This window comes from Lasiodiplodia theobromae, assembly GCF_012971845.1.
Source record: "Lasiodiplodia theobromae strain AM2As chromosome Unknown scaffold_60, whole genome shotgun sequence".
NCBI classification, from domain to species: Eukaryota; Fungi; Ascomycota; class Dothideomycetes; order Botryosphaeriales; family Botryosphaeriaceae; genus Lasiodiplodia; species Lasiodiplodia theobromae.
This window is the reverse complement of record NW_023336542.1, coordinates 168956-191920: the sequence shown is the minus strand read 5'-3', so window position 1 is coordinate 191920 and position 22965 is coordinate 168956. Positions and strand designations below refer to the sequence as shown.

At 53.0% G+C, this 22965-nt stretch overlaps 7 protein-coding genes across 7 annotated transcripts; 3 read left to right on the top strand and 4 right to left on the bottom strand.

Moving 5' to 3' along the window:
• Window positions 1-2741: 2741 nt before the first annotated feature.
• LTHEOB_12294 (uncharacterized protein) lies at window positions 2742-3286 on the bottom strand (the record flags this gene model as incomplete). Its single annotated transcript, XM_035509145.1, has 3 exons — window positions 2742-2970; window positions 3030-3212; window positions 3261-3286. 3 exons carry the CDS (start codon window positions 3284-3286, stop codon window positions 2742-2744), a joined length of 438 nt encoding a protein of 145 aa, XP_035364799.1.
• A 4723-nt stretch (window positions 3287-8009) lies between these two features.
• On the bottom strand, window positions 8010-8795 carry LTHEOB_12293 (Endoglucanase-4 precursor; the record flags this gene model as incomplete). Its single annotated transcript, XM_035509144.1, has 1 exon — window positions 8010-8795. One exon carries the CDS (start codon window positions 8793-8795, stop codon window positions 8010-8012), a length of 786 nt encoding a protein of 261 aa, XP_035364798.1.
• Window positions 8796-12140: 3345 nt separating this feature from the next.
• On the bottom strand, window positions 12141-13495 carry LTHEOB_12292 (Short chain dehydrogenase reductase; the record flags this gene model as incomplete). The annotated part of the gene is made up of 3 exons (XM_035509143.1): window positions 12141-12683; window positions 12738-13059; window positions 13143-13495. 3 exons carry the CDS (start codon window positions 13493-13495, stop codon window positions 12141-12143), a joined length of 1218 nt encoding a protein of 405 aa, XP_035364797.1.
• A 400-nt stretch (window positions 13496-13895) lies between these two features.
• On the top strand, window positions 13896-14917 carry LTHEOB_12291 (Fmi1 protein; the record flags this gene model as incomplete). Its single annotated transcript, XM_035509142.1, has 2 exons — window positions 13896-14087; window positions 14246-14917. 2 exons carry the CDS (start codon window positions 13896-13898, stop codon window positions 14915-14917), a joined length of 864 nt encoding a protein of 287 aa, XP_035364796.1.
• Window positions 14918-15093: 176 nt separating this feature from the next.
• On the top strand, window positions 15094-16158 carry LTHEOB_12290 (Cytochrome c mitochondrial import factor; the record flags this gene model as incomplete). Its single annotated transcript, XM_035509141.1, has 1 exon — window positions 15094-16158. The coding sequence occupies one exon, from the start codon at window positions 15094-15096 to the stop codon at window positions 16156-16158; it is 1065 nt and encodes a 354-aa protein (XP_035364795.1).
• A 783-nt stretch (window positions 16159-16941) lies between these two features.
• Window positions 16942-19246, top strand: LTHEOB_12289 (Aminotriazole resistance protein; the record flags this gene model as incomplete). Its single annotated transcript, XM_035509139.1, has 4 exons — window positions 16942-17222; window positions 17275-17784; window positions 17844-18583; window positions 18984-19246. The coding sequence occupies 4 exons, from the start codon at window positions 16942-16944 to the stop codon at window positions 19244-19246; spliced, it is 1794 nt and encodes a 597-aa protein (XP_035364794.1).
• A 2248-nt stretch (window positions 19247-21494) lies between these two features.
• Window positions 21495-22855, bottom strand: LTHEOB_12288 (Kinesin heavy chain; the record flags this gene model as incomplete). Its single annotated transcript, XM_035509138.1, has 2 exons — window positions 21495-22003; window positions 22057-22855. 2 exons carry the CDS (start codon window positions 22853-22855, stop codon window positions 21495-21497), a joined length of 1308 nt encoding a protein of 435 aa, XP_035364793.1.
• Between the last annotated feature and the right edge of the window lie 110 nt (window positions 22856-22965).

Genomic DNA, 22965 nt, shown 5'->3' with positions numbered 1-22965 from the left:
CCTCTCAACGTTACGCCCGCTGGCCCGGTCAATGGCTTCAACCAGCAACCTCCTCTTTCAAGCTCACGTCATGGTCTTCCTCCCCCCAGCGGCATGGACGACATCAGCCCCCAGCAGCATGGCCGCCAGCACACTCTCGGCAAACGCAAGGCGGAAGACGAGGATGATGGCGACAACGGCGCGAAGAGGCGCAGGCGATCATAAGCCGTAAGGCAGAACACGGGTGGCTGAATCATCAGTCCAAGTCTATACCGATTGCATACTAGATGCAATCACCTTTGATAGCTATATAGCTATTCTTCAGCTTTCATTCTACAGGTTCAAGCGTGGTAGAGATTCTCGGTACTTTGGATGAAATTGCTTCTTCGTGAAACTAAATGTCGCTGCTCCATTTACGTGAGACAGTTACGGCGACAAGCTTACGTCTGAATAAGATGGAATTTACCCATGTCGAGTTTTGACATCCTTGCAATACGAGGCATCGCTTGCTTGGCCGTATTTTGCAGCCCCCACCCCCTCAGCCACAGTGCTTACATGCCTCGCCTATCCCCCGCAGCTCCACGCTTCTCTCCACCTCAAACTCATTTTCGTTCGCAAACCACAACAGCACGCATCTTGAATCTCTACTCTTTCGCTCGCTTTCTTGCACGGCTCGAAATGCCCAAACGCCACAAGAAGCCCAAGAAACCACGTAAACGAGGCGTCGATCGCAAGGCTGAACCGGTAGAAACTCAGCCCAAGCCATGCTACCAACACGAGCCTCTTCCCGACCAAGAAAAGTTCTTCCGTCTTCTGGAGCTACTTCCCGGCAAAAAAGGAACCGCGATCCACTGCCGACTGCGCACATACTCTACCAACTTCCATCCACCCTACGAGTGCATATCCTACGTTTGGGGCGATCCGGATGACAAGACCGACATTTTCTGCCACCGGAGGCGCATCCGAGTTCCTCAGAATCTCCACGATGCGCTAGAAAGGCTGCGCTTTCGAGACGAGAGCCGGATCCTGTGGGCCGACTCGATCTGCATCAATCAAGACGACATCAAGGAACGCGGACACCAGGTCCAGTTGATGCGGCAGATCTTCTACCGTGCGGACAATGTCAACTCTTGGCTCGGACGCGGCGATTATTTCGACGCCGAGGCAGCATTCAACCTCATCCAGCGTTTAAACGAAGCGTGTGAAACAGAAGATTCTTGCATAATACGTCGACACATCGACGATACGCCTGAGCATGAGTGGAAAGCGCTAGACGGACTGGCTGACTGCGGATACTTCTTCCGTGTGTGGATTATTCAAGAGATTGGCCTGGCGTATCATGTCACATTTTACTGCGGCCAGAATACGTTGCAGTCACAGACATTAAAAGGAATGGACAGACCATGGCTAGTAAATCCAAGTGTCGGCAACACCTTGTATTATATTCAGAGGCCGATCCAGCTATTGCACATCGGTTCCCGGGACAAGAGAGATAGAGATGTGAGGGTCATGATCAGCGTTTCAAGGTATTTTGCCTGTGTCGATCCTCGAAACAGATATTACGGCATTCTAGGCCATGCTGCTTTTGATCTCTGGCAAGAACGCTCTAAGGGAGCTCCATTCCTCACGGTGGACTATACTTTACCTGTTGCAGATTTATATTTCAATGCAGCACAGAAGTTGCTAAGTCTTCCAAATCCACTCAAACTCCTGGCCTTGGTTCAACACACGGAAAGAGGTGTGGACCCAGACGGTGTGCCTTCCTGGGTCCCACAACTCCACAAAGAAGTACAACCCCAATCTCTGATGACTTGGGGGAAAAGCTTATTTTTCACTGCGGGCACGCAAGAAGCCTCAGGTTTTCAACAAAAAGATCAGGAGTTGTCTGTCACTGGAATCTGCGTGGATTCTATCAGCTGGACATCCACTCCCATTCAATGGGCGTCATCAAACGAGCATACCATTGGCAAAGTCGTCAAGAGCATATGGTGGAATATCAGGATGGTCGAAAAGAATAACGAGACTTTAGCTCTAAGAAGATTCTGCTCTACACTTACAACTGACTTTAAGTTTTGGCGGTTTATAATCAACTCCGAAAAGGTCGAAGAGGATATAGACACGGTTCTGAGTGACTGTAGAGCGTTCTTAGAGAGAGAGACTATTTTCCCTGACGCATTTGCAGACTGGAAGGCTGATCATGGCAGTGGAGATGCAGACCGTTTCATAAGAGATATAGCGAATTATGTTATTGGTCGAAGCTTTTTCATCAGCACGAAGGGATTTTTCGGTCTTTGTCCGCATGTTGCGGAACCAGGGGATGATATTTGCATTTTCTTCGGCACTGAAACTCCTTTTGTTCTTACTCCCACCGACCGAGTGGGCAAGTACTGGTTTCGAGGAGAGTGCTACCTCGAGGATTGGATGTACGGAAAAGCGACTGACATGTGGAGACCTGACGAAGGCAAGACATTCACTCTCGTGTAGCTTCACGGCCATTCCAAGCAGTCATACTCATGTATTTATCAACGTATTGGTGCTCTGGTAGGCACTATGCTGGTGGTACATGATTGACGGGGGAACCATGGCGGAGTTGTGGCCGTAGCGCTCTGTGAAGTCGTAGCAAGGTTCCTCGTGGCCTGTGACGCCGTGCGCGTTGTTCACCACTAGCGTGCTCTCTAGTCGAGCCTGCGCTTCTTGATGAAGGGAATTTCCTCCGGACCCTCCTCCAGGTCCTCCTCCGGGATGCCGAGGGCCTCAAGCTTCTAGCGAAGCCACTTGTTCTCGTTGTAGAGCATCATATTCTCGTCGTAGAGCGTCATGTTCTCGTTGCTGAGCGTCATGTTCTTGTTGAAAAGTTTCTTCTTGTCGTTGTCGAGTTTCTTGTTCTCCTTTTCGAGCTTCTCGATGTGCTCGCGCAGACTTGCAGTCTCGTTGAAGGAGTCCACCCTGTTCTTGAGGTCGCGAGCCTCTTTGGAGGCGAACGTCCTAAGCCTAAAACAAGCAGCTTGATTAGCCTGGGATCATTCGGAGCTGAGGCTTCTATTACGTACGGACTCTCAGCATACGCAGCCCTTAGCTTCGTGATGTTGAGCTGCTTGGCCGGGGCTGGGCTCTTAATGTAGCCCTTATCATCTTCTTTGCTGGTTGGGGTGATTTTCGCGGAGCCCGTAGGCCAGACCTTGTCGTTGCGGTGCTTGAGAAAAGCACCGACCGCGAGCGTATTGTTTTCGGCGCTTCGAACAGTTAGCACAGCACAGTATCAGCGAAACGCGCATACTTACTGCTTACGCTTATTATCGCGGGCCATGGTTGAGTGTGCAGTTGTGGAGATGAGAGCGCAGAATAGCTAGGTGCTAGCGGCGTGGTTGCGAAACGCGCGATGTTGAGGCTACGGCTTGCGCTGGCTGAAGAAGTTTGGAGGACGCGCGCAGTGTTGAGATATCTGAGCACCCTGCTCCGGCGCGCAGGCATGTGACAGCCCTATTTCGCATGCTGCATGTACGCACGGGCAATGGGGCTCCGGAGCATGACTGCTATGTCTCTGACTGGCGCTTGTCACTGCCATGGTCAAGCACTTTACTAGCATTTTTCCAAGGTGAACTTGACAAAATTTCGCCCCGTGGAACCTTCCTTTTCCAGGCAGATATACCATGATGCGATCAGAGAACACCTGTAGAATAAATTTCTGTTTCCCCGCGGGGAAATATCCGAATGCTTTGCGAAAGAGGGCTTTCCAGACGTCGCCGATAGAAGCAACTTGGGGGAAGATACCAGCGGAGATAAGAACGACGGGTAAAGGCTTTTGCCTTAATTCTGTTCGTAGAGCGTAACTCGACGGCAGTCCCTGTGCTGTCTTTCGGCTTGCATTGCTTTTATAGTACAGTCAGTTGATTGCTGCCAACCTCTACTATCTCGAATTGGACATTCTACTACCCAGAGGCACTCTAAAGAAGCCATTTTCCAGTTTTCTAAGTACGTCGTTATCAGCTACTAGAGGTATCCACTACACCAAAGCAGCAGTAGCTAACGGACATGGGAGCGGCTTAGTTCTATTATATCTCTCCTCATCTCATCCTGGTGGATCTATCAGAGTCCACCATGCGCAACTCAGATTCGCACAACTGACCGTCTGTCCGCGCGAGGCAATTCGCGCCTCGTGCAAAAATTCCAGCAACTCCCCCCAGTCTCCTAATCATTCAATGGCAAAAAAGCGTATTTAATGAGCAGCGTGCAAGATTCTCCATGTGTTTCCGCCTAATCGCGAGTCATGTCACATTGTAGTATGTACATTCTGAAGATGCTGTGTGTAACGGTGACATGACCATTTACGGTTTAGACTCGCCAGACTGTTTTGCAGGACCTCGATGCTTGCATTAAAATAAGCCAGTATACAGGGGAGTCTCGCAGCCAACGACTAGCGTGAAGAGTAGTAATGCCCTAGGTGTAAACATGCCTCAGCTTTTTCTTCGAAAGTTAACATATATGGGTAGTTGAAGCTATCGTCCGGAAAAGAATGTAGAAATAAAAATTCTACACATACGTCTAGACGATAGCTTCAACTCCCTGTGACATGAGCAAAATAAAATCCACGCTAGCCGTTAGCTGCGAGAAGGGACTGTAGAGTGGTTTTTTACATTATGGGGTTGGCGAAAAGGCAACTTGAATAGACGAATCCTGAGAAAAGCTACACAGCCGTAGAAGAAAAAACAAAACTACAAAGTAACGGTGAACAGATCACTTTAAACAAGTATTGCCGTAGGACCAAGGCTTAATATAACGTTGTAGGGCTGGATCCTGATGGGCAGCTCTGCTTCCATGCAATTTCCATGCGGCGAAACACGAGCAAGTTTATTTGAGGCTACGCAAATTCAGATCAACTAGAATTCCCCGCAAATGCACATCTTGCCAACGGCTATTGCCTTGACATCATTCCACGATATCTGCGATACTGACCAAGATATCAAGGTATAGCTTCCACCCTTGAATCGCCGCAATGAAATGTCTGCAGTAATCAATAGTTCACTTTTCTTTCCTCGCTAGCCAGTTTTGCGCATTCAACTTGCAGTTTCCGAGGTAGCGAGGTGTTGTTTTTTTTTTTTTTTTGAAAATTCGCGAATGCCTGGAGTGAACGTTTTCTGCTGAAAGGATTGGCATTTACCCATGCACGGTTTGCAGAGCCTTCTTTGGGGTTGTTATCTTACTGAAGAGGCTAGTTCAGAGCGTTGCAGGAGTGTTGATGGGAGCTTCAAGTGTAATTCACTTCTTCACTAAGAATATTGCATGCGTTTCGGATCAGGTTACTTGAATGCACGCCACATCTCCGAAGGTCTTCGGTCCCATCTAGCTACTTTATTTTTTCCCCGATGAACGCACCGATCTTTGGTGCACTGTGTTTCAGGACTCTCAGCACCGCCAAGTAGTTAGCCTAATCGGGAAATCCAGAAGTGGTTTAGCGTAGCCTGTTCCTCATAAAACGTAGCTCATCGTGTAGGCCCTTAGAAGGAGCAATCCATTGAGTTCAAACACACTGGTGCCCCGAAATGGTTCCGGCTGGTTTGATTTCTGTAAAAGGAATGGTTGAGGTTACCATAGAGTTTGGGCATCTCTGTTACGATTGGAGACGAGGCATACTGTTTCGAGTTTAATTAAAGACTATGGTCTTGCTGCCTATAGGAAAGTATGTCAATCATGCCAATGAAATCCTTGCTGAGGACGATGAAGACTGCAATAAAGTTGAGAGGGATCGCTGAAGCAGTTAGAGTATACTGAGCGGATAGGCAGCAGAAGGAAGTGCGCGGACGAAACGAATCAGATGGGATCTGTAAAACAGCCACCGCCCGCGACGGAGATGATTGCAGACTGTGTGACGCAAGAAGGTCCAGAATGTGCAGTTCAAAGCGAGTCAGCCACGTGCCACGAAGGCCATGTAGCAATGCTGGAAATAACCATGATAAACCATCAGAGCGGACCGCCATATACTCGCACATCCATTAGAACGCTGGAGAAGTCACGCGGCGCGATGATCTTATGAGGTGACAAGTATCAATAAGTACCAAACGAGGATATGGTGCTTAGCTACGGACTCTCGCACTTTTCCAATTACCCATCAAATGACCAGGTCACATTTTCCCAGTCATGACCGCAAGAACGCCGCCAAATCAACCGCGCGGCCCATGAGAGGCCAAGACGCGTGGCTAAATGGAAAAAAACAACAGCAGGCGCACAGCCGCTCATATAATCCAAAACAGTCCATTTAGTTCTGTCAGCGCCAAGTGTACTTACCGTCCTCGGCACTATGGTGTAGTTCTTTGCCGTGTTTGCCGTATAACCACCGCGATGTTGGCAGGCAATATTGTAATGCGATCCACAAGTCACCAGACACTTACCACACACACCCACTGTTCCCTGCCGCAATGCCGGTCCGACGCATCGACGTGTTCTACTCGTACCTGCACTCCCATCTCGAGCCTATGGAAAGCCGTCGCGTTCGGGTTCATCCCGAGAAAGCGATTACCCTTGCATGGTTCTTTGGGCTCCGGCAGTTGGAGTTGCAGTGGTGAAACAGGCACGGCCGAGACGGCAGCGTAGCGGCAGCTGCGGCTCGCTTAAGCTATCCCTGTCCGTTTTCTGTGTCTCAAGGAACCCGTGGAACAAGACCGAGTCCCCCATGTCGATAGATCCGCCCGAACCAAGTGGAGGGAAACATCCAGTAGACAGCCATTTATTTGGCTGAGCAAGTGATCGAGCATTCGTCAAATGTGTGTGTATACCGTGCGCATACCAAGTGGACCACTTCTTATTCTGGCACGGTGGAGTTTTTCTCGAACGCCACTAAAAAACCGACCCACTCGACGATCGTCAGTGGCTTGCTTGACGCGGGGCCAAGACCGACCACAAACACTTCCCCTGTCGATATTTACTCCTACCTAAACTCCGTCTCTCCGTGTTAGCGCGCTGGCTGGCGCCGTGGCGTCGACATGCTGCAGTTCGCTCTGAGCCGGATCGACGCCAATGCTGGTCCAGAACGCACTCTACAGAAATCTCCAGTTTTCATCTGCCACGTCTGCCCGCGTTCCTTGCAGCCGTAGCACAACGTGCCGCAAAAAAACAAAACTTTGTGGCCGGTTATTATGACATCCCTTATCGCCGGAGGAAAGTATGGCAGAAAGTTCTGATCCCTAGGAAACAGAAATTTCGAGATGCCATCGCAATCTCAGAATGAAAATAGAGTACAACCATCTTGGCTGAGATCAGCATTGTAGGCGGCTTCATAATGAATAAACGAAAGCAAAGACTCGTATGAGCCCTAGCTCTTTTGATCATGGACTCGAGTACACTGCATGAAAACAGCACCGTTTCTGTTTCCCCAAACACATTTTCCTCACCAACAACTCATCAACAAGATATGCATGGCAGCGGGTCACAAAAGAGGGGCATCATTGCGCCATCGCCGCGCGGTTGAAGAAAATAGCCGGCGATAGCGTATCAAGGCCACCCGCGGGTAGGGCTGTGTTGTGTTGTTTGTGTTTGAGCTCCGACGCGGGAGCCCAAAAGCGGGCGCACAACCTTAACTTAAAACACCCCGTCATCCGCGCACGGATCACGCATTGACGTGTCCATCGAAGCACCAACATCCATGAGTGGAGCTATAGGGGACTGTTATATGACAATTCGCAATGTCGATTAGGTACCCACAAACCGATGAGGGTTCGATCCAGAGTGGGGAAGGGGGGTGAAGAACTGTTAGTGGTCAGAAAACCTCGAAAGCAGTCACGATGATAGTTGCATATGGAGAGTTGGTTTTTGGTAAAGCACCGAATTGCATTGCGCAGCAACGAAGTAGGTACAAGAATTGTAAAAAAGGGGGTGAGAAGAATTCACTGCTCACTTCCCGCAAATCGCTGCTTCTCAACAGTTCTCCACAAAAAAACAACCATTCTCCTTTCCACCTCCTCTTCCTCCTCATAATCTTTTGTCCTCCGAGTTAAATGCTATGCACAAGAATATTGACAAGAAATCGGAACGTCCACTTAAGCGGAGAAGAAGTCACGGACGTGGCGGCGGACCTTGGCGGCAGCGGCGCTCCAGAGCTCAGGGCCGGGCATGGGGTAGCTGTCGAAGGTGGTGTAGAGGTTGAACTTGATGCCAGCGTCAGAGGGAGTGTAGAAGGCGGTGGCCTTCTCGCCGCCGGAGATGGCGGTGCTGCCGGAGCCAGTGACCTTGACGTTGAAGCACTGGGGGTAGGCCTGGGCGCCGTTCTCCTGACCAGCGCTGTGGAGGGCGATGATCTCGTGGCGGACGACGTAGTTGCCAGCCTTGAGGCCAGCCGGGATGGTGGCAGTGGCGGTGAAGTTGTTCGAGATCAGGTCGTCAGTGACCCAGGTGCCGGGGGCGCTGCCGGAAACGAGACCGCCGGCCTCGAACTTGACCCAGTTGAGCGAGGTCTTGTCAACAGTGGTGCAGTCGCCGTCGCAAGAGGCGATGTAGTTGATGATGGGACCCTTGTGCGACTCGGGCCAGGTGTTCCACTGGATCTCAAGCTTGTCACCGGCAGCGGCCTCGACGTAGGCCTTGCCGGGGGTGGCAGCCTTGTGGCAGATGATGTCAGCATCGCCGAACGAGTTGGGCTCGACGAAGCCGTTGTCAAGGTTCTCAGCAGTCCAGCCAGGAACCTCGGGAGCGGGGGTCTGGTAGGCGAAGCTGGGGTCGTAGCCCTGGAACTCCTTGCCGTTGACCTTGATAGTCTGGACGTGGCCGTGGGCCGAAACGGTGGCGGCCATAGCGCCGAGGGCGAGAATGGTGTTGGCGGCGTGCATTTTGCTGGTTGTGGTTGAAAGTGCGTCTAGCGCTTGGGGCGAACGAGAGAATTTGGTGAGAGAGCGAGAAGCGGTAGAAGGCAGTGAATGAAGTTGGTTGGACCAGCCGTAGAGAGCAGAAAGAGATCGTGAGTCTGGCAGGTTTATATACCTTCAGGGCCCGTGAGAGCCTCCAGGAGGAATCGCCCAAAGCGGTAGTGGGCCGGGATCCCGAATTAGATTACACTTGATGAAGGTGGATGTCTCGAGGCATGCGCATGGCTGTCGGGGCTGATCCACCGTCGCCACGTCAAGGCGGCCAGCAGCCGGCCGTTTCCTGGTTCCAGCACGCGCTCTACACTCTGCTTTGGTAGTTTTTCCATCCAATCGGTTCACGTCTTTGGCGCAGGCGGCAGACGGGACGCTCTCGCCGCCGTGGCAGCCGGCAAGCCATCTCGCCGAGTACGCCGCATGACGGATCGTACATCCAGAATGCGATGGAATTCTTGGCCGGATCCAACGGGAGCGCAGGCTGAAGCGAAAGAGAAGGGGCCCCAGGAGCAGGAGAACAAAACGTCCAAACACCCGGCAAACAGAAACGGTCAACGAATGGAGAATGATCGGCGGTCGATACTTGCCTGTGGAGGTGGCGCGCGCTCGGCTATCTGGTGGGCCATGCTTACAATCATGCTTCCACCGTTTACACCCTTTTGGGCCTTGTTTTAGGTGCGCTTAACCGAGCCTTGTCCTGTTTCGCGCATGGCAGCGGCTGACGCGTTGGGAAGGGACGGCAGACGATCAGTGGGCTGGGCTGGTCTGAGTGGTGACACTGGTGTGGGAGAGGGGTGGAGGTGCAATTAATCGAAGGCAGAGGCGTGAGACGCCCAGGCGATTTCTCGGGCCGCCGGCCTCAAGGCCAGCGCTCCCGGGGCGTGCCAAGAAAAAACATCTATTACTCACGTCAGCCCTCATTGGCGCACGAAACGCGCCAGACCCAAATCCGTAGTGTGTGACGCATTCCTGTTGGCATGTCAGCCTACACGAGGAGCCATGCGCCGCAGCAGAGGAGTTTCGGGCCCCTCTCCTATTCGCCCTGGCCCCAGCGCCTATGTACCTCAGATCCCTGTCGCTCTCGTATCTCGCCACACCGCCCGAGGAAAACCAAACATCAAACCAAACCTCGTGCGAAACGTGATTCGGTTGCCTGCTCAGTTGAGAATCTCCTTTTGGACATTGTTGAAACTGCACTCGTATCCATCAAATCGTCGAACGCCGAGTCGCCTAGGTGGTACCAGTATGGACAGCCAAGCAGCTTGACGAGAGAATGGTCTTCTGGTTCACAGCCCGCCGGATCGATGTCCCGGTGATGGCCTCCAAGAATGGTGGGGTGATGGCGGGTACAACTGCTTGAGTGAACCAAACAAGCGAAGTGGCTCGGTTGATGCCGGCATCGCGGAAATGCCACCCGTTAGCCGGTCGATGCCCAGCCTTCCATCAGCATTGCCACTGAAGACGACATCCGAGAGTACCGGAAGCTGCTTAAGAGCATAGATGATTCCGTAGTTGAGCTCCTGGGCGCCGTAAGTATGAGTCGAGTGGCAATGGCACCAGTTATCCGAAATACGCTCGCTTTCCGGGCATATACAAAGCCGTTCGGACTCGCAACGAGGACAGAACATGAGTCGTAAAGCCATTTGCTGAATGTAAGCGAGGAAACAGTGTAAGACACATTCGATTGAACGGTTGCCTTGGTTCCCGAGGAGGAAGTTGTTCGAAAGCCAACAAACTTACGCATTTCAGACCAAACCGAGAATCACCTGCCAGCCCGAAGGACCACTGTTCTGGTGGTTGTCGTTGTAGTTCGAGAAGACGTTCGGGATGAACCGATAGACAGCCATAGACCCGGTCACAGCAGTGTCAGTACCCAAAGGCACATTGAGGGTCATGATTCAGATGGTCCAAAGTCCTTGAGAGCTTGTCCTCGACGATGGTGGTAGAAACAAGTTCAACTTCTCCTCAATGATGCCCGTCTGCCTGTTGTAGAGTTGCTCGAACAAGTCGATGTTCGAATAAACACCATTCAGATGAACATCGTTACGGTGAGTCGGGAAGGTCAGAGCGGGTAGGGGAGGCATCCGCCGTACAATTCTGCACGTGCCGCCCAAGCCCTGGATTGGAGTCCTCAACGATTATGCGATGTTTGCATCCATATGAGGTGATGTCCGCCAATGGAGAGTGTCCACATGAGCCCACTACCTCTCGCTGCAAGCCAGGTACGGGGCATAACTTAGTCCAAATAGTAGACTAAGGCAAGCTATTAATACGCTTTCGAAGAGCTTGGACTAACGGGAACGCTCACCATCCAGTACGGCTTTGAAATTCTTCATGGTGTGTGATGCCGTTGAGGATAAGTATCCACTATGATGTAGAGGTCGTAGATGACTGGGGGAAGCGTAGGGTTACGGGCTTACTGATTGGTGAGAGCAATTAGACTAGGAGAGGGGCCATGAGTATTTTCAGGACCTGGATGAATTGGTTTGTGGGCATCGGTGGCACCGATGATGTGGCCATGGGAACCGAATGGAATGTCCGAATGGCCAGCAGCAGGGTGACAGTGAGGCGGACTGGATCCAGTCGCCATGGCCATGGTGTTGGTGGCCAGGTGAGAATGAGAATGATCTTCATGCCTCACAAGATCAGGGTGGTGGGCCGGTTTTCAAGGGTAAGTTGTCGTATGTTTGTAGAAATGGCAGGTCAAGTCCAGTAGGAACCAAAGGTAAAGGAGTCAAGGGCGCGAACTTGTTATATGGACGGGCACCACGTCGGCCCCTTTGGATGAGCAAGTTTGCGCAGGATGGGTGGTGGCAGGATCCCGCCTAATTGGAGCGGGATCTGCCGCAAGCACAGGCCCAACCAAATGCTGTATCGAACGAAAAGATGATTTCCACGAGACAGCCGGTCACCAGTCTTTAGTAGATGGGGAGAGCGTCGTACCACAAGAACAAGAATGTGCGCGGTGAAAATGGCGCTTGGAGCGTTTATGTATCCTTGCAAACGTGTCTGGTTCGATTTCTCTGTACGTGTACATGCGGACTAAAGCTTCCGTTCCCATCAGCAGGATCATTTGTCTGGTGCAATGTACTACGGACCGAAGTCGCGATGTTTCAAGACCCTTGAACAAAAGGATCCGCGATGGTGGAGAGTACAAGCTATTCCGGTGCAGGGGTTCGGGCGATCTTTCCAGGAACGATGGATAGAATGCGGAGTAAGACACAATCACTGCCCAAACAGGGACTCTGAAACGGTAGCCGCCACTGACATCAAGCGGCAAAAACGAAATAGATTGCACTCACTGCACAACGGCATTCAGCCTTGGGTGATATCCATTGCATCCTCGCCCTTGCCGATGTCGACTGCGCCGCTCACCTCATTGAAATCTTCCAGCTCTTCACTTACAGTTTTTAACTTCTCTTTCACACTTGCAACGCCTTCAAATCCTACAATATGGCGAGCAGGTGGGTTATCATGACCTCCAATGGCAGTGAGAGCATGAACCGTCTCCGCAATCAACGAGGAACGTACAGAAGGGTCCAGCATGGGGTACAACGAAGTAATTTGTGGGGATGAGAGGAGATCTCCGGTTGAATGCACGTTGGCCGTGCTGGCTGGAGAAGGACCTTCATCATCCGCCGATGGTGATGGCTGGTTTGCGAGACCAACAGACCTGGTGTCCAGCTTATCCAGCAAGCCGCTAAAAATTTCCCGGCAAAGAGGTGCAGGATTGACATCGGGCGCGTACTCTTCCATAGGCGGAGCTGAGGTAATGCGGTTTGTCAAGACATTTACTTCCATGTTTGGCTGGACGATGGACATCTTGATGTTGAACGGCGCTATCTCGTAAGCCAGACTCTGGGATGGAATTGTCAGCGTCGCGAGCCTCACGGCTTCTTTCCGCAGGCTTACATCACAGTATCCCTCAATGGCCCACTGCGAGGCACAGTACATGCCAAGTCCCGGCGTGCCCAAATGGCCCGTTGTTCCTGTCAGCATGATTATGTGACCATTCTTTGCAGCCCGCATGGTGGGCAAAACGGCCTTGATGATGTTCACATTGGAGAAGAAGGTTGTTTCGAACTGGTCACGGACAAGGTTCATGGTCCGAGTCGATTGGGCCAATTCCTCGACCGTGCCAACGACCGTCTCGCTGGAGCAGCCAAGCAGCACATCAACCTTCTGGAAGGCATCAACAGCTTCGGCGATAGCAGCCTGGCACTGGCCAATTACTCTGGGGTAGTCGGTCAGCAAGGGTGCTCAAATCACATGACGCGGAATAAGGAAGCAGGGCATTCGTAAGCCGGCGCACCTTACCTAGCATCCAGGCTCACGACACGCAGCCGTTCCTTCCAGCGCTCCTTATCACCTTCCGCGCTGCTGACCCTATCGAGGAAGTTGCGGAACTCCTCGCTCCGGCCGCTCTCGCGCTCGAACTCGGCGGGAAGTACTCCGGCGACAACGTGATCGCCGTGGTCGAGAAGCTGAGTGGCTAGGGCGATGCTAATGGGCGACGTGCCATTCGTCAGAAACCAGGTGCGCGGGGCATTGTGCGGTGGGAATCGCGGAGACCGAGCCCGAGCGGAACGCTGCTGTTGCGCCGCGTCGGACCCGCTGGCTGGCGCGGCGTCCTGGAGAGGTGCGGACGACGCGGGCGGCGGTGAAGCCATTGGTGCGCGGTGTCACGAAGGATGAGGCGCTCGCGGGGTGTTTTGGCTCATGGCGCCGGCGCGTGGAGCGTTGAGAGAAAGCCAAAGGGCGACGCGACGGCGGAGTTGCGCGCACTCACCAGCCGAAGCCGAGGCCGAGCGCGCGGTCCCGCCGGAGCAAATGACGCAGTCCGCTCGGTATTGCCGATAACAAAAAGCATGCCTACGGCCGCCTCGGAAAGCGAGCGCATTCTCGCTGCGCTGCAACATGTTCTCCTGGCGGTGTGCTCGTCGCTCGCTCTTCACCGCGTCCTATCCTCGCCGTAATGCTCCCCGCCGGAGCATCCCCATCCCGACTTTCGACACCGCGCCGTTCCCCGTGGTAGAATCCTGCCCGTCGCCGACATGCAGTTGCCGACCCATGCCGTCCTTTCCCGAGGGCCTTGAAATAGATCACAAACAGAATCTCAATGGCACCATGGGTGCTTATGCCGAGCAAATCCTCATCGCTACGGGAAAGGACGACTGGAAAAGCCGGATAGAAGAGGAAGACGATGCACACTTTCAGCGCCAGGTCAAAGACATACTTGGGAGGAAAGGAGAGCTTTGTGATGTTCGTCTCCGCAGAGGATGAGCCCGGCGCGCGATAGGATGCGTACAGCTTGAGGTCTTCGCATATTGGGAGCGTGCCCAAGCCTGTGTCTGTACGCGCTCCTCCTTCCCGCGCGCCGGAAGCTCTGCGTTGGGTACTTGCTGACTTTGGCTTTGCAGCCTTACCACAACATCCTGATCACAAACGTATCTTTTCCCGGCGCATCATCATCGTCCGATTCAGCTTCGGCATATCTGTTTCCGAGCTTCAAGTACATACCCTCGATACCGCTGGCTGGAGATTCGGTCAAGGACTTCATAAGAGGCTTTGCGAAACCGAAACAGCTTCACAAAATGCACAGAGATGTGCTTTCGCCGGAGGAGCAGGCCAAGCTAGTACGGGACGAGAATCTTCAGGGACACTTCGCCGGAGTCCGGGATGTGGATGAGGTACTGGTGCTGATCTGCGGACATGGCGGAAGAGACGCTCGGTGCGGCATCCTCGGACCGCTTCTGCGTGAAGAATTCGAGGAGAAGCTCAAGGCAAAGGGAATAGACATTCGTCCTCAGCCGGATTTGGAGCAGCATCAAGGAACCGCACTGTCGGCGAGTGTTGGCTTGATTAGCCACATTGGAGGACACAAATATGCTGGGAATGTTATCATCTACATTCCGAAGACATTGAAGGAGGCGGGACATCCATTGGCCGGAAAGGGCATTTGGTATGGCCGCATTGGTCCAGAGCAAGTCGAGGGCGTCGTGGAGCAGACGATAGTGCAAGGCAAGGTCGTCAAAGAATTGTTCAGAGGCGGCATTGAGGATAATGAGGCCAGGACGATACTCAGATTATAACCGCTGTCGAAAAGGTTCATAGAATTGCAGTAGACGTAGATCTCGGCATGGAGGCCGCGGCGGCGGTAGGGCTGAAATATGCTTCCCGCCGAACGTTCCGCCATGAAGCTTCTCTTCACTCACATTTTCCCACCACTCCCTCTCCACCCTACATCGCCCGCCTTCGACCGCCGTGAATGCCGCGCATCCTCCGTGCCTCGCTCCGTCCCAATGCCGGCGTCCTCCTCGTCCTAGGCGGCAGCGCTGCCGGTGGCTTCGGGTACCGCTACTGGGCCAGCTCGAAAGACGCGTCCACCGCCGAATCCTCGACCCTGCACCCGCTACGCTTCGCACACTATGGCATCGCCGACAAGACACCCGTTTCTTCCACAAGCAGCCTCTTCACATTACGCGCGCGCGACGCCGAGGCGACGGCACAGCAGGACCTGCAGGACGTGTGGGCGCGCTGCGTGTGGAGCGTCGAGGCGAAGCAGCCGCAGCTGCAGATCGCGCGCGCGTACACACCTTTGCCTCCGTCCTCGTCCTCGTCTTCCGCCGACACGGATGGCACCGATTCCACGCAGTTTCGCTTCCTAATACGCCGCGAGCGCGGCGGTGAGGTGTCCAACTACTTGCACCGCCTGCCGCCCGACGCCACCGTCGAGCTGCGCGGCCCGCACGTCGAGTTTGAGATCCCGGACGATGTCAGCGAGGTGCTGTTCCTGGCGGGCGGAACGGGCATCGCGCCCGCATTGCAGGTGGCGCGGGCGTTGCAGATGAGAGGGCGGGAGGCGAAGATGCGGATATTATGGGCCAATAGGAGGAGAGAGGATTGCGTTGGTGGTAGGAGCGATACGGAGGCTACACAAGGAACTGCTGGGTGGAGAAGCTGGTTGGGGTGGGGCAGGGTAGAGCAAAAGGCGGATGTTGAGCCCGTCGGTGGTGAGAAGGGTGTCATTGTGCGCAAGATTGACGCTCTCAAGCAACGCGCGAGCCCTGACCAACGGCTTGCTGTGGATTACTTTGTCGACGAGGAAAAGACCTTCATCCAGCCGTCTCAAGTTGCGCAGCATCTGCAAGAGGCGAGCAAGTCCAGAGGGAAAAGACCCGGATCACGACTCATCTTGATCTCTGGTCCTGAAGGATTCTTGGACTACTGGGCTGGTCGGAAAATATGGGCCGAGCAAGGAGAAGTCCAAGGCCCACTCAGAGGCGCCCTCTCCAAGATGGACCTTGAAGACTGGAGAGTATGGAAACTCTGAGTTTCATTCGTCACCGGATGTGCCCCTCCGATGACGTGTTCGTGTCGAACCACCACAGCACTGCAGCCGATAGCTATCGCGGGGCCCTGGAACATAGCGTAAGTATGCCTCAGCTCTTTTTTTGTTTCTTATGAAAAGGAACATATGGGTAGTTGAAGCCATCATCCGAATGCAAATGTAGAATTAATAATTATACATTCACGTCTGGATGATAGCTTCAACTACCCATGGCATGAAAAAATAAATCCACGCAAGCCTTCGGCTACAATCTCCCTTGTACCATACACGGAAGGCGGCTTGCACATCTTTCCGCCGTACCTCCGATAAGCACGACCAAGATCAAGTGCTGATCTTCGTCTGGCAGGGGCGTTCGGGAATTCCGACATGTAGGTATGCATACAATTTAATCAAACAACAGAGCAATCGAGGGTAACTACTATCATCTTGAAGCTCCTTTGCACCTTCATCTGTTAACACCGAGTTCTCTTCACCGACACCGTGTCTCCTTTAGTAATGACGATAAACGGTATGGCCGGTTATCGGACATGCCGAGTCATGATGCCGCGTAGCCTTTCCGGATGTAGCAATGGGCGACTAATCCACCTGCAGGAACACAACAGGGCCACACGAGCTCTTGCGTGCTCTAGGCCAACAGCGGAATTTCTCCCGCTGTGCTGGTAATCATCGTCCCGACCTCGCAGAAGGTACATATCGGCACTTTCCCTACTCTAGCTATGCTCTGTACCGGTCATCACCTTCTCCCCTACGGTGTAATCCTCAATCATGGCCCAGAATGAGGATGTCGAGCGACTGGACAATAGCGGGCAAAACGAAAAGGCCAATGGCGTGACCGCATCCGCGGCCGCGCAAGCGCCAGTTGACTATGAAGCCAGGCCTGATGTATTCTCCTCCACCGTCCAGGAGATTTTGTTTGTCTCGGTGGCGACAATGGCTATTTCCATGTCGTCCCTCCTCAACGGCGCCATAACAGTTCTCACGTCGCAGGTTCAGGATGAGTTGAACATGACAACTGCCGAGCTGACCTGGCTGGCTGGCTCGTCATCGTACGTTGCACCATGACCTATCCATTGCTCTTCTAACGCTGATTGCTTGTAGGCTGGCTTCTGGCGCGTTCCTGTTGTTCTTTGGCCGATTGGCCGACCTCTTTGGTCGGAAAACGCTCTTCATCGGTAGCATGGCTCTTTTCGCTGTGTTCGCTATAGCAGCTGGTTTCTCCAAGACGCCTCTTCAACTCGACATCCTCAATGGTGTGATGGGTCTCATGTCCGCTGCTGCTGTTCCTCCGGCCCAAGGCATGCTTGGCAATATTTATCAGCGGCCTTCCAAGCGGAAGAACAAGGTCTTCGCCTGCTTCAGTGCTGGCAACCCCATGGGCTTCGTCTTCGGAAGTATATTCTCAGGAATCGCCGTGCAACTGTTCAACTGGAGAGCCAGCTTCTTCCTGTTGGCCATCATCTACGTCGTCATCGTAGCCATTGCACTATTCTCCGTTCCTGTCGACCACACGCAGAAGGAAACGATGTCTTTGCAGGCGGTCAAGAAATTCGACATTGTTGGCACCATCCTGACCGTGGCGGGCATCGGCATGTTTTCCGGGGCCCTAAGGTATGTCCGCTATTCCCATCATCCAACATCTCCATGATCTCCAGCACTAATAGCCATAGTCTCGGCTCCGATGCGCCCCAAGGCTGGAAAACGCCCTACGTCCTAGCACTCCTTATCATCGGCGCGTTCCTCATCGTCGCCTTCGTCTTCTGGGAGCAGTGGTGTGCCTACCCGCTCGTACCCATGTCCATCTGGCGCGACCGCGACTTCTCGCTCGTCATCACAGTACTACTACTCGGCTTCCTCGCCTTCCCGATCATGGCTTTCTGGATCGCGCTTTTCATGCAAAAGATCAAGCACTACTCGGCGCTGCTCGTGGCAGTGCACATGCTGCCCATGGCCATCGGCGGCATCATCGTCAACGTCATCGCGGGCCTCATCATGCACCGCGTCTCCAATACTTTGCTCATGGCCGTCGGCGCCACCGCGTACGTCGCCTCCTTCCTCCTCATGGGTCTTCAGCACGCCGACAGCTCCTACTGGGCCTTCATCTTCCCCGGCCTCCTGCTCGCCGTCGTCGGCGCCGACTTTGAGTTCTGCGTCGCCAACATGTACGTCATGTCTAGCTTGCCGCCGCAGCAGCAGAGCATCGCCGGCGGCATTTTCCAGACCGTCACGAAGCTGTGCGTCACCATCGGCATGGGCATCAGCACGGCCATCTTCGATGCGGTGGTGGCGCGGGGAACAGCCACGAGCGGATACTTTGCGAATGATCCCATTGAACCGTATGCGGCAACGTTCTTGTACTGCGCGGGAATCGCGGCAGTGGGGATTCCTCTGTGCGCGTTCTTAAAGATCGGTACGCAGGGGCATGCTGGTGGAGAGGAAACGAGCGGAGCGTCGAGTGAAAGTGGGTTGGGTGGGGGTAGCACTGATGATGGAAGGGGAAATGCGAGTGCGGAAAGTGTGGTGCGGGACGAGGATGAAGGGAGAGGCGACGGTGACAAGGAAAAGCAAAAGGAAGAAGTCTAATATTCTGGGCCGGCGTCATCGTCCCAACATGTGTCGGGCCAGGGTCCAAATAATCCGTGGTGTTGACGGTTCACAGCCACAACCGCATACAAATACTTATAGTCCCACTTCAACTTTTCACGGCCATTTCGCCACCGTTTCCGAGAGGAAGTTCGCTCAGCTTCCTTTGAGGGTCTGTTAAGAGGACTATATACCCACTCGTACAATACTCCGTTTGTATTCACCAGACGCTTACGCCCTCAAACACCTTGCAGTCATGGATCTCACCGCCGCAGCTACCCTCCAGGCGGATTCGAAGAAGGCAATTCGCCACTACAAGAACTATCTCACCCCCTTACGCCAGCTGCAACTCTGGATTTATGGACGCCGCATGCGCGCTGCTCGGTGCCTGCCTTTCCTCGCTCCGAGTCAGACGACAGCACTAACGCCGCCGAGCCTACTACTCCAACTACCTGACGAACTTATTCTCGAAATCGCATCCTACCTCTAACCAGCGGACCTTATGTCCTTGTAAGACGCTTCCCTGCAAATACCGACCCTCATCGACACCGCCACAGTCCAACGGATCGACCGCAACCACTACGCCAACCGCCTGAACCGCGACGACTACGCGCGCGCCTGTGCTGAAGATGGCGCAGGAAATTTTTGGTTTTGCCGTCTCGTATGCAGCGTTTGCATGGACATCTATCCGCGTTCATGCTTCTCGGCTACTGCGCGTCGCACGCCGGCGCACCGCCGCCGTTGCATCGTCGGCAACGCGGCGGACACGCGCCTCCGCATCTGCGCGCACTGGAGTGTCACGCACGCTGAGCTGAAGGCGCTGCTCGCCGGAAGGCCGCAGTCGATAGATGGTGGGAAAATATACTGTCCGGATCCAGTGCACGAAGATGATCCCAGCCAGGGCGTCCTAGCAACAGACGCGGCAGTGGAGCTTCGCGCGTACAAACCCTATGAGAATGGCATGGTACATGTGCATACAACGCTCATGGGTGTTCGCGTCGTTCCGGGAGATTCCCACGCCCTGCGTGAGGCGTTGGCGCAGGTAGACGAGCCTGTATGTCGCCACCTACATACTTCGCAGCTCAGAGTTGCGCGTTCGGATGCAGGGTCCGAGAATGTATTCTTCGACCTGTTCGGGCCTGAGACGCGGAGACCTCGAGGAACACATGTAGTCTGCTCTAAGTGTGACAGACGCGCAGGGTGCATGCTGTGCCAATTTGATTCTGGCAATGGAATGTTAGAGGTGTATTTGTATTCGTACAAATTCTTCAGAAGGGATGCGCCTGCGGAGGACCGCCAATGGTTGGCGTTGGTGGAGCATCATTAAGGCCCAGTCCGTACTATCAATAGTAGGTATCCGACTTGGGGAAGTTATCGTGGCGATAAATGGCTTAAATAGTTCTCGCTACGAAGCAAAAATCATGCATGCATCAGCTTAATATTTCATAGTTTTCCCATGGTTTTGTGGGATCAATTCAGTTTTCTATGCTTACTAGATCGTAACACATACCAAGGCCGTGGAAGTAGTCGTTAAATTATCATTCCCTATTTGCATTCGGATGATAGCTTCAACTACCCATGGTATGAGCGAAGAATATATTCAAGCTGGCCTTCGGTTGCAATACCTCCCGTACGCTGAGCCAGGGTCAGCTAGCACATGAGGCGAATCTTAATCAAGGAGAAGCGCAAGGACGATGGTGAGAACGTCGCTGCGGTGTTGTTGTCCGAAAGGTTTTTGCAAAAGGGCTGGACGTGACTCATATGTATTAGCGGATTCAGGTGAGCGCCGCACCATGTCTACGGAATGCATCATTCAAGTAGTGAGCTTAGAATTTGGCAGTGATCTTCCATTGACCAGGTTCGCAAGCGATTTGATGTAGTATGGGTATGACCAATTCAGTCCGTGGATTCGGAGAGTGGAGCCTCAGATTCCAAGTCCATTGTTCACGTAGACGCTCTTGCCAACTCACGCTACTTCATTAAAACATCGAGCAAGTGATGACTTGACGAATATTCTCACCACCAGAATTCACAGGACTGTGTTCAAAAGAGAATTTTCATTAGAACTACCTCTCGACCCTTTTTTGCACGCCAGAAAGTTTTGATTCAAGCAAACTCGGAAAGTAAAGATTCCGGTACCAGAAGTTCCCATGACCGTTGAAAACCATGCGTTCCACATGACTGCAGCTTTGCCATAGCCTAAGTGGAGCTCGGGCAAACAGGTTCTCTGTTTGTGATTTGTAATTACGCCGGATAAAATCAGAAAACAAGGAAATCGGGAATGGAATTTTGAATGGGATCACAGGGGTGCAGGCAGTTCTCCTGCTTCTCTGCAATTCTCTGCAGCTTGAGGTATAGTCCAAGTGTCTGTGAACCGCAGAAAAGTGTCAATGGTGTAGTTTTGCTTCGTCAAATCCCTGGAAAACCAAGGAATATGCAAAACTGAGAGGCCGGAGTGATAATAAAGGATTTTGAAGAGAAGTGTTGCCAAATCCGCCGAGTCAAGGTGTCGCCAGATGCAGGAAGTTTTGGTGGGGGAAGTTTTCCGGGATAGCGCATCCGGATTTGAGGGTCTTTCCGGGACGAGCATGTACTGTTTTTTTTTTTTTTTTGCAATGTGATGATATCAGGACGAGAGCCCCAGGTCCATACCGGAATTTCTAGGTGGAGAAATCATCGATGAATAGAGTCTCTCGACCTCCGTTTCCCCGAACCTTATGAAATTCGGACGTGCCAAGTCAGCCCTCCAGGAAGACAACAGCTTTGGTGATGACACGGGTGGTCGTATGGAAGTTTTCTCCGTTGCTGTCTCCATGCTTCTGGACCATGGGGCTCACGACAAGCTTAATCTTCTTGCCATTGTGCGACTCGTCTTCGTCATCTTCGAGTCTTACCAGGCGGTCAGCTGCGAGCTCTGGCGAGTGTACATCGAAGCCTGTACGGAGGAGCTGGGAAGGTGTGTGCCAGGTGTAGTATGCGCGCTGCGTCTGTAGACGAGAGAAGAGCTTCATGGCTCTTTGGATCAGGTTCTGGAGCTCCGAGGTACATTTCTTGTCTTCGTTCTCTTCCATGCTCCGAACAAATGCGCATGCCGGTCCATACTTGAGTGCGCCCATGATACTCTCGAGGAGATCTCCACAATTTCTAGTGGAGAAACCCGGCCCCGTTCTTAGCTCAGGGCTCTCCGGACTCGGGAAGATTCCTCTGAAAAGCAGAGCTCGCCATGTGTGCGCTCCAACAACGTTGCCTATTTCATGTCAGCGCTGATCCTTGTTATTGCTCTCAGATGTATCAAAATACCCGTGAGAAGCTTGTTGAAAGTCTCCAACAGTGCCATTCTGGTCGCTCCATTATCACTAGGGTCTCCAGGCCTGACGAATATGTAGAAATAGTCCCCAAACATCCAGGAGCGGAGAGTTTCCGAAACCAAAGCTGCGAGAATGAGGAATGGGTGTTTGAACTTGCAAAAGTCGTCCCACTCCTGGAAGGATGCGACGCCTAGGACGGCGTTGCTTAGATAGCTACGGGTATGATCGTCAACGTCGCAGAATGTCTCCAGGGATTTGAGACAGTACGTCTTAGCCCAAAGCCGGACATCCTTGTAGAACTGGGCAAGGGACTCGTGGATCCTGGAGTCTTCCTCGACAAACCATCCAGTCTGAGACTGCTTGAATGAACTGAGCTGCGCCTTCCTCAGGTCTACGATCGACGAGTCCAGCCTTCCTTGGCATTCCTTGAGTTCGCGATTAAGAGAAGCATTCTCCTTCTTCAGTGAAAGAACCTTGCTATAGAATGTCTTTGCTTCTTCTCTGCTGGCATTCTTGTCAGAGCATTCTTTCCGAAGGTCCTTTTCAAGCTCCGCGACCTGCTTTTTGAGAGCAGCATACTTTTGCTCCGCCTTGCGTAGCTGCTGCTGTAGAAGGTGGTTCTCCTGCTCTAGTTTGCGAACTTCTACTTCACCTACCTCACCAGTATGGGTTTCACCGGCTTCAAGATCGTGCTGGTCAGGTGAGGTAGACGGTGTCGTAACCAAAGTCTGTGCAGAGCTTGGGCGTGCAGGTTGTTTGGGCCTCATAAAGGCCTTTATCAGGCCAGACATTTTGCAGAAGTTGAGGGTCGGGTGCTGTGCAAGGTGTGGGTCGATGGTGTTTGGAGAGGTAGAGGTCGTAGAAGTGGACGCTGGAAGGCGCAGAATTATGAAGATGCCCA